At 43.0% G+C, this 10,671-nt stretch overlaps 1 protein-coding gene across 1 annotated transcript; it reads right to left on the bottom strand.

Annotated features, from left to right (window-relative positions):
• Positions 1-371: 371 nt before the first annotated feature.
• On the bottom strand, positions 372-10,077 carry TTC32 (tetratricopeptide repeat domain 32). Its single transcript, XM_041755663.1, has 3 exons — positions 9,801-10,077; positions 5,828-5,994; positions 372-5,075 (listed from the first exon to the last, which is right to left on the bottom strand). Exons 1-3 carry the CDS (start codon positions 9,950-9,952, stop codon positions 4,942-4,944), a joined length of 453 nt encoding a protein of 150 aa, XP_041611597.1. The 5' UTR covers positions 9,953-10,077; the 3' UTR covers positions 372-4,941.
• Between the last annotated feature and the right edge of the window lie 594 nt (positions 10,078-10,671).

The raw sequence follows: 10,671 nt of genomic DNA, 5'->3' as shown, positions 1-10,671 counted from the left end.
CTTTTTCAAGATCAACTGAGAAATAAGGGATCAAACACTTGTCCAACCCACACCTGATAACCAGCAATGCACCTATAAGACCTAAGCAGCAAGTTAAGGAGTAGATCTGATAAGGAATTCACTATCTACTCAACATAGTAGAGGCCCCTCTGTGTGCCAGGCTCTGGAGGTGCTGATGATGGAGCAGCAAGCAAAGCAGCCCCAAATCCCCACCCTGGAGTAGCCTATGCTCCAGGGGAACAAGACAGGGAGACACAAGGAATAAACACAGCGTCACAGCGTCACAGCGTCACAGCGTATGGGTAGACAGAGGAAAAAGTAAAAAGTAAGATGACGGGGGGGGGGGGGGGGGGGGGGGGTGGATTTGTGTGTCTCAACAGGGTGCTCTGAAGACTGCCCCACCGTTAGGTGACAAAAGATCAAAGGCCTGAAGGAGGAGAGGGCAGGGGGTGGGGATGAGGGGCAGGGAGGGAGCCCCAAACACAAGCTTGAGATGCCCGACTGACTGAGGCATTTGGGAAAACTCTGCTGCTTGCTCTGATAGAGGAGCAGAGCCCGCGTGCCTGAGAGACCAGAGACCTGCAAATAAAAGGGGGGGGCAAGTTGGGGGGAGGGGTGCCTGCAAGCCTGTGCCCCTGCTGCTGGGGGGTCTGAGGCTGGGGGTGTGGCCCCAGGAGCAGCAGAATGCAGAGTGGGGAGCCCCCAAGAGCTCCAGCTCTGACAAGTGCAGGTTGCACTGTGGCAATGCCCATCTTAAAAAGGGCACTCTAAGAAAGGGGAAATAGGTTTGAGTAGATGTGGTGTCAGAAGGACAGACTCAGTGTTTTGTTTTTGTTTTTTTCATGAGAAACAGAGACATAGGCAGAAGGAGAAGCAGGCTCCCTGCAGGAAACCTGATGTGGGACTCAATCCCACCACCCCAGGATCACGACCTGAGCCAAAGACAGATGTTCAATCACTGAGCCACCCAGGTCATCCACTCAGAGGTATTCTTGGTAGAAACTGGCCAAAATTGCCTAGCAGGCATAGATCCACAAAGGTGGTGAAAAGAACTAAAAACTAATGTTTTAAAGATGTGAGTGGTGGCAACAGGAAAGTGAGCGGTTTGACGCTTTGTTTCCAGCTGTTCTGGTTAAAGCAGTCACCTCTGGAGGGGAATGTGGAGGAGGAGGGGAGGGGGGGATCTTAGTCTCCATTTAGCTTTTAATTTTTATTACCATATGCATTATTAATTTTATAACAAAAAACTGGCAAGCCTTCTTAATGTGGTTTTTTAAAATCATGGGTCCAAGCCGAACGAGGCAGATTTCTACATTTTTACAGAGGAATGTCCAAGATAATCAATAATTTATTTTTTTAAAATTTTTATTTATGTATTCATGAGAGACACAGAGAGAGAGAGGCAGAGACATAGGCGGAGGGAGAAGCAGGCTCCCTGCAGGGAACCTGATGCAGGACTCGATTCCAGGACCCCGGGATCACAACCTGAGCCAAAGGCAGTTGTTCAACCACTGAGGCATCCAGGTGCCCGATAATTTAAATCACTGAATGACATGTATGCCATAATTCCATGCATGTACATGCATACATGTGTCTGCTGTGTATTTGTACATGGAGAAAGATCTGGAAGGGATAGTTACAGTTTAACAGTGGTTTGGATGGGTGATGGGGGGAGTTCGTTTCTATAATACATCTCTGTGCTTTTGCCTACTTTTCAAAGGAGTACTTACATGCATTGTAATTTGGTTAAAGCCTTCCTATACTTTACCTCAGTCAGAGGTCAATTAATCTTCTCATAATCCAAACAAGAATTATTGAAATTTCAAATAAACAAGCCGTAGAAACTTCCAGCTGCTTTTCTCCTAGTCTTGTGAGAAATGCTTAAGAGACTATATAATGATAAACTCTATTAAAGTTAGTTTTGTTTTATCAATAGAAGTATCACATTACAGAGGCACCTGGGTGGCTCAGCAGTTGAATGTCTGCCTTCGGCTCAGGTCCTCAGGTCGTAATCCTGGGGACCTGGGATCAAGCCCCACCTCCTCTGCCTGTGTCCTGTCTCTGCTTCTGTGTGTCTCTCATGAATAAATAATTTTTTAATTTTTTTTAAATAAAGGTATCAAATTATAAATTGTTTAAAACTAAGCATGACTCTTCTAACAGAATGAACACACGGCAAATGTCTATTTTAACTCATGAAAGAGAGAACCACCAGGACTGTTAAAGAACATTTGAGATACTGAGTATCTGTAGTCAATGAAGAAGAATTGGGAAATTAAGTCACTAGATTAGAATCAAAACTAGTTAATATTCTCCAAGGTGATAAAAGTGACGATCTTTGGGGTCATCATTTCTACCAGAAAGAAATCAGTTTTGTCTCCTCTGGACAAAAGTCTGTAAATTACATGTAATCTCAGAGAATTAAAAAGTCCCCGGGGAGCAGAGGGGGGGTGGGGAGTGGTCTGTTAGGCCATGCTCTGCAGATTATTGAAAGGATACACAATCTTCCTTTTTGCCTTATTTATAGATGGATACTTTTTCTTAAAATAAGATAAGAATTTACATATTGGCAGCTGTGGCTTTCCAATTTCCAAATGGAGTTTGCTCTTAGTATTAATCTGCTTTTCACCATCTTCCGTGCCTGTTTTCAATCAGGAAAGAAAATTACCAACAAGCAATTTTAGAACTGCAATAATGTTTGATTGTAAAAACCAATCTTAATATTGTTTTGCTACTCACCTTGATGGATGATAAGACAACTTATGAGCAATTTAAATTTTGTCCCAGGATCAAAGAAAGAAAAAAGAGTTCTTGGGTCTGCTTTGAGTTGATGCCAGCAACAAAAATCAATTGATACTAACTGCGGTTTTGAATGTTTTCGTAGATTTTGGAACATAACCTTGGGCAAGTTACTGAATTTCTTAGCCTCAGCCTCACCCTCCTCAAAAAATAAGACTTCTTCACAGCGTTCCTGTGAGATTACATGCTGCCGGACACAGCCCTGGGAGTGCCCCGCTGTGCTCTTCGCTCACCATTTGTGTACATTCACAGGTCATAATTTCTGCTTTTGGGGCTTCCCTTGTGGGTTTTTAAATCATTTGTCTTTTTGCTACATGGATGTATTCTTTCATCATCATGTGATTTTGAGATAATAAACGATGTTTTTAAATCTTGTCAATTGTTTTACTTCTCAAAAAAAAAAATGTATTCCTCACCTTTTTTCCTTTTTTATAAAGAATATAACAATGTTTTGTTTTTTTAAGTCCCCTAACATTAGATGTGAAATTTAAAAGATCTCTCTCTGACCAGATGCCATTTAAACTGGAATCGCTTTCCAATAATTTGTCCCATTTTTGAGAAATGTAGAAAACACCAAAACATGAATTTATCGGGAAGCTATTATAATACCACACTTAGCTCATGTAGTGATTGTTCAGTTCCCTTTTCACTAGGATCTTGAAAAGTTATACCACGTGTTTGTCAACAATTCTTATAAACAGCAACCTCTTCATTCAAATACAGTAAATAAATATGCTAGAAGTGAAATTTCGGTGTCACAGCTTCAGGCAGAGCCATACCCTCCCAGTGACCCAGCACGAGTTGGCGTGGATGAGACGAACCTTCAGCAATCTCTGTTCTGTCTGTCAGCTCTTCGGTATTGGTATTGGTTCAGTATAAAGTTTTTAGGCAAGAGACAGGTTGAGAAACTCTGAGTTAAGATTTTAAAGGGGACTAGATTTGGCAGAGATGATACTAAAATCCACTTTAAATGCCAAATTGATTTGCCCTGAAGGCAGGTTTGCATCTGCCACACCCCAAGAAAGGCTTATTACAGACGTGCAAACTGATGGGGGCACAAGACTAAGCAGTGAGTGTGGGGACGTCAGAGAAGCCTGTGAAAGAAAAACCAGAGAGCATCCAGGAGACTGCAAAGAGATAAAGACCAAAAGCTCCTGTTCCACCAGCAGAGTGCGGTTTGCTATCATAAAGCAAGTCTGTTGGCTTCATTCAGTCCTAGATTTCAGAAAAAAACATAAATAGCTCCAGGCTTTCAATTAGCGTTAGAGTAATCTTCTAAGCTCAAAAGTAACATACGTCCATTTATTCTCTTACCTTACTTTGTAACAAACCACAGTTTTCTGACTTGTTTTTGCAGAGAGAATAGCTGGAAGACGACATAGTTGGGGTACTTTTAGTAGAACTACTAAAATAAGAAAAATCTGAGCAATAGCACACATAAAAGAGTATCTTTAAGGCACACAGCAAAGCTTATTTAATAAAAGAGAAATTTAGAATCTGTGTCATGCTTAAAGCTTTGACCCAGTGATAAAAATATATTATTCTTCAGTTATCTCCAGTAAAGACAAGAGAAAAATAAGTATCTGGGTTCTAATCACCAAGTGTTGATTCTGACCTTCAGTGATTTTATCTTTTTCTTATAAAGGATGAAAAATCATTGAATCCAAGAAACCAAATAAATTGTTTTATGGAGTTGTTTTTTGGTGGTATTTTGTTTTTTTCTTTTTTTCTTTTCTTAATATTATATTTGACCCTAGTCAAAATTAAGGAAAGAGAATAGAAGCCAAGAAAAGGGGTACCTGGGTGGCTCAGTCCAGAAATCAAATTTTTTAAAATAAAAAATTGAAAATGAAAATAAAAAACAGAGCTTTACTCAAGAAAATGCCACATATTTCTTTAAATATTTTATTGTAATAACATACAACTATGCATTGATATTATTTACATTTATGAAAAGCATACTTATTCAACAGTTACTCAATCTGAAATTAACTACTTTAAATATATCATTTAACTCTCAGTGCTAATGCATGAATATCTTTATCTCAAATATAAATCAAAATAGCTGAACACAAAAAAAAATTGCTTAACACTTATTTTACATTATAAGATGTCAAGTATTAAAAGGACCATGAGTCAATTTTATTTCAATAATTTCTTCTTCTGTTTTTCTTCTTTGTCTAAAATAGTCTGTCTTAAGCTCAATGTAGCATCTTGAAATTCAGGATTTAAGCTTAGTACCTTCTTAAAATCTTCCAAAGCATCATCAAAGTAGCCTGTACCAGGACCCCAAAAATGAAGAATAATAATAAAACTGAGTATTTCCAAACATTCTTCCTAGTAAAGTTCAGATACACATGCTTTTATATTTATAAGCTTTCAACTACACCTAGTATTTTTTTTTCTTATGATATATGGATGTGTATATCAAAGTAATTTTGTATGCCTTTATAGAATAATTAAAATTAAAATTTTAAATTAGCTTTAAATTAATATTTAAAATTAGCTCTGGATTTATTTCTTGAGATTTAAAAGGCAAATAGCATAAATCGCCATAAAATCTCAACAAAATCCTATCACCTATTTTACGTGATTACAGTAAAATTAAGAAACAGAAAATTAGTATTCTTTTTAACACTTTAAAAAAGAAACAGTACCTACAGTCCCTTTAATCCAAGGATCTAAAACCCCTTCACTTTATATTGTCTCATGTGCCTTTAAAAATTTTAACTCAGAAAAGTTTCACAGGTGGTCCTCAGCATTGTCCTCATTTCACAGTTGGGAATGCACAGGCACAGAGTAATGGGGTCACCCTCATCTGGCGTCAGGTCCAATTCCCACCCCAGTGTTCCACTGTGGTCTGTAAAGCCTACCAAAAGCCTGAAATAAATGCTTCCTTTTTTTCAGGCTTGTACACACGAATTTGATATAAATTTAAGACTTGATGATTACTACATTAGTTTCATATTTGAGAGCTCTAAATTCATAAAATGTAGTCAAGGACAAAAGGGGAAAAAAAAATTCTTACCCAGCCTATACAATATCAACCCTCTGTTGTAATATGGAACTTCAAAAGTGGGTTGGACTTCTATGGCAGATGTGTAGTCATCCATGGCTTCATAAAAATCAACCCTGAAGTACTTGATTTGCCCCCTGTTGTTATATGCAGTAGCCAAATCCTCCGGGCTGCATTTGCTTTAAACAAAAAGTTCACATTAAAAATGTGCGTTACCAAATTCCTCTCGTTTCCACTTTCATTCTCTTTGGGGTATTGTCAAACTTCGTAGCCTGTAACACGCAGTATCTACGCTGAGAAGCCACGCTGAAGAAACGAAGTGCAAAGAATAAAGCAGCGGAATTGATTTTTGCCTACATGGTAGGGTGGAAGCGCTACCACATCAGCCCGAAAAACACATTAATTTTATAGCGTGTTTGGAGCCCCTGCTCGTTGTCAACTGGTTTTGCAGAATGTAATATTCAAATGGTTGTTCCTAAGCACGCACCAGCGGGGCAAAGAAGACAGATCGGATTCGTGCTGAGCAAGGAGAAAAAGCCAGCCCAAAAGTTCCAGTTTGCAATGGACATATCACAAAATCAATCACCAGTGTTATTCTCAAATTTTTAAGTGATCCCGCCAAAAATGAGATTTTAAATCATTTTTCACCAGTAAAGAAGCACAAGTTAACCATAAGTGAAGATACAACATGTTGTCGCCCAAGGCAGGGAGACAGTGCCTTCCCTCTCATCTTAGCTGGAATTGCCCCCAAGGCTAAACTGGCCTCCTGCAAGGAGGACAGACATCAGGCTCAAGTACATTCTGGGGATCCTGTGTGCAGAATGGGCTCTGCTTTGGAAAGCTCCAGAGGCTGCCCCCCGGAGCTCAGACCAGCCACTGGCTCAGCAGGTCACCCTCTCCTGCCAGACTATTCCGTTTGCACAGAGAACATTAATGGACTCTGCTCCGTGTCAGAGACAGTTCTGTTTTCCTTTCTTTTTTTCCAAAGGGATTCTCAAATTTGAACCAAACAGAAAAGGTGCAAGCTACATTTACCTGATTTCTTCATTATGCCCCATAGCGCAAAGTATAGTCCTCAGAAAATATTGTGACAGCAGTCAGTGCTATTGAGAGACTTAATATCTAGATCCCTGACATCTGACAGGCACAGCAACCACTGATACAAGAGGCACTCACAGGGGGCTCATGCAAAAGTTCACCAACGATGGACAGAACTGCAACATGAGAAAAACTTGCTTCTGTGAGCTATGACAGACTGGGTGCAAGAATATTTCTAGATGCCACAAGCACCAACGTTCAAACCTAGGGAACGGGAGGACACAACTCCCTTCAACTCTCTGCTATGACACTAAGAGAACTGCTGCCCAGTAAAGGGTTTTAAGAAAAATGCAGCCTCAGGACTCCAGGAAGGATATAGTCATTCAATTTTTAAGCTTCAAAACCTTGTTATAAATTTCTTACATCCAGAGGATCATAGAATGTTTGGTTTAGAACTAGATCTCATTACAACAAATTCTAAAAGCCTACTTTTCATGTGGAAACTGCTTCATATTTTAAAGATGTGGGCTAGGGGCGCCTGGGTGGCTCAGTCGGTTGGGTGTCTGCCTTCAGTTTGGGTCATAGTCTTGGGGTCCTGGGATCCTGCCCCGAGTTGGGCTCCCTGCTCAGTGGGGAGCCTGCTTCTCCCTCTCCCTCATCCCTGCTTATGCTCTCTCTCTCTCTCAAATATACAAATAAAAAATCCTTAAGAAAAAAAAAATGAAAACATGGACTAATCATAGATGAATTTTTTTGTAGTATTAAGATTTTTGTAATGATAGTATTTATCATACTAGAATTTAACTACCTAATACAAATGTGGATTTTTTTTTTTTTGCATTTGTAACTTTAGCCAAAAAAAAAAAAAAATTGGAAGTTAGGTTTATGGCTTAGACTGCACTTTGGGATATGAAAAGCAAATGTTATAAACCATTCTGAGTGATAGGCATGCAAAAATCACAAATACTTCTTCACAGTGGTTCAGTGACCTACTATTTTAAAAAATAATTTTAAGCTAAAAGACATATTTAGGAAAACATCTGAAATGACAGAATCCATTTTAAATTCATGACTTCCTAGAAGAATTTCAGAACTGTAAGGAAATTAGAAAGTTCATTCAGGCGTGCTGGGTGTCCAGCAAACCAAGGCAGCAGATTTTCTTTCCTGTGTTGGGAAGAAGCAGACACCACATTTGCCATAAACACATAGGTGCTTTTAGGCTGGATGTGCAAAGGAGACTATCTGGTGTCGGCAGACCTGCTGCTGATATATACTTTTTGAAACCAACTAGACAGGTCATCCTTTGAGCTTGAAATGATAGAAAACTGCATTTTCTATGTTTACCGATCTTTTTTGGCAGGGGAGGGGAGTCTCAGGGGATGGTGCTAGTGTCTTATTGACTGTTCAGAAACCTCAATTGACTGTTAGCCTTGATGTATTATCAAAATATGAAAGCAGTTTTTATTATTCTGGTTTAACTCCACATGAGTTCAGCAAACAGAAGAACTTTGAGCCTCATACAAAAGACAAGCTGGTATCCTGTCAAGAAAAACTAAATCTGGGCAGCCCGGGTGGCTCAGTGGTTTGGCGCCGCCTTCAGCCCAGGGTGTGAAACTGGAGACCCGGGATCGAGTCCCACATCGGGCTACCTGCACGGAGCCTGCCTCTCTCTCTGCGTCTCTCATGCATAAATAAATAAAATCTTAAAAAAAAACAAACTAACTAAATCTTTGCAGGGAGAGAATGCTGGCGCAGAGGATTCAACACTGTCAAAAAGCCGTTCATTCCCCTGCTGTGGGTGTTCTTTTCTCACCCTAGTCCACACCACTCCATCCACAAGTACAAAGACAAACCCTGGAGGAACAACAAACGCTATATACAACCAGGCATAAACCCTAGGCACTCTGGGCAAGCAGGTGTTCGCGGGTGAAGCTGCTACTGTCACAGACAGACAGACTTTCACGCTCTCTGACAGAAGTCCACGCACCACCCAAAACTTGCACTTGCCGTCAAACAGGATCTGAACCGCATCACCCCTCAGGACCTAACTACCGACTCACAAGCGGTGTAGGGGATGGGGGACCACAGGAGATGACCTCCGGGGGATGAATTCAGCAAATCCGCACTCTCAAGACACGGGACTGGCTTCCTCGACAAACTTCAAGGGCAAAAAAAAAGGAAAAATAAAGAAAAAGGAAAAAAAGAAAAAGAAAAAGAAGAAAAAGAAAAAAAAGAAAAAAGGGAGCCTTAATAGATTAAGAGGCCTGGGGGCATCCGGCCTTGACCCAACTGCTAAAAAACACATCAGCTAAATAAACACGTTATTAACCAAGGGATCATATAATAATAGTAATAATAATAAAATAATAATAATAATGATTAATAATACCGTGGCTGTTTGTGTAAGAATCCTTAATTTTTAGAAACGCACTTTGAAATATCCACGGGTGAGTGTGTGCAGGTGAAATGACAATATTTAGGCCCGGCTGTATCCTCCCCCACTACACACACACACACACACACACACACACACTCACACACACACACACTCACTCACACTCACTCACACACACACACACTCTCACACACTCACACACACACTCACTCACACACACACACACTCTCACACACTCACACACACACACACACACACTCTCACACACTCACACACACACACACACACACGTGGAAGTGGCGGTCCCAGGCTCCGGCGTCACCTCGCCGCCTCAGCTCTCCGGCTCCGCATGTTAAACGGCAGGTGGGAGGCCCCATCCGCGCCGGGTCTCTGGGTCAGAGCGAGCCCGCACGCGGAGAGCCCCCCGGAGCGGGGGCGGGGGGCGGCGGCGCCCCGGGCGTCCCGCAGGAAGCGCCCCTCACCGCCCCTCTGGAAAGGCAGCGCCTGCCCCCGCCTCGCGGAGGCGCCCGCGCCACGTCTCGCGATAGTTACCTCCCGGGCGCCTCGCCCGCGGAGCCCGCACAGGCGCACTGGCCAATGTAAGCGGAGTACAGCGCCTCGGCTTCCGCGTATTCGCCCTTCTGGAAGTGAGCTTGGGCGAGCGTTAGGGCTGCGTGGTCTTGTCGCCCTTGCCGCGCATCCATAGCGCCCGAAGGTTCGGCTTTTTGTGTAGAAAAGGCGGTTGGCTTCTTTGGGCGACGGCGGCGGCGGCACCACAGCCACTTCCGCGCTCCCGGAATGGAACCTGACGGCAAACCCTCGGCGCTCGCAGAGGGGAAGTGTGTGCCTCCCGGGGACCCGTCGTCTCGCGAGATGAACCGCTGGGGGCGGGCGCGGAGCTCGGGCGGCCGGGGAGGCTTGGCCGGTTCCGCTGCGGCCTGGTTCTCTTCTGACTGCCGGCTCTGCCCGCCTCCTGTTCCAGGAAAGCGGTAGATGGATGGACCCCAGCTGGTTTCCAGGTCCGTGGGCGGGAGTGGGGAGAGCTCGTCCTTGGTTACAGCCCCAGCTCGTACCACGACTCTACCCACGAGGACGAGCCGGGTGGGCAGCGGGTGCCCCCGCGGGTGCCACTGCCGAAGCCCCGCGAGCTTGGGTGACCGAATGCACGTACGTATCCCTGCATGAGCTCCAGGAGCCTGCGCCGCACACCGCAGCCCTGGCGTAGGGTCGGGGTCCGTGGAACACGTCGTGCCGACAGTCCGGCCTGTTGGTTAGTTCCCGTTCCCTGGCCGGGAATGCCGAAGGGAAACCCGGAGAGCCCTTAAGTACACTGTGTCTAGGAATTATGTAAAGAGAGGAGATTAAGAGAACAATTTCAGGAATAAAATATTCAGGAATTAACCAAGAACTGACAGATCTGTAC

The sequence above is a fragment of the Vulpes lagopus genome, chromosome 5 (assembly GCF_018345385.1).
Source record: "Vulpes lagopus strain Blue_001 chromosome 5, ASM1834538v1, whole genome shotgun sequence".
NCBI lineage: Eukaryota > Metazoa > Chordata > Mammalia > Carnivora > Canidae > Vulpes > Vulpes lagopus.
Note: the sequence above shows the minus strand (reverse complement) of the source record. Positions and strands in the feature narration are given on the sequence as shown.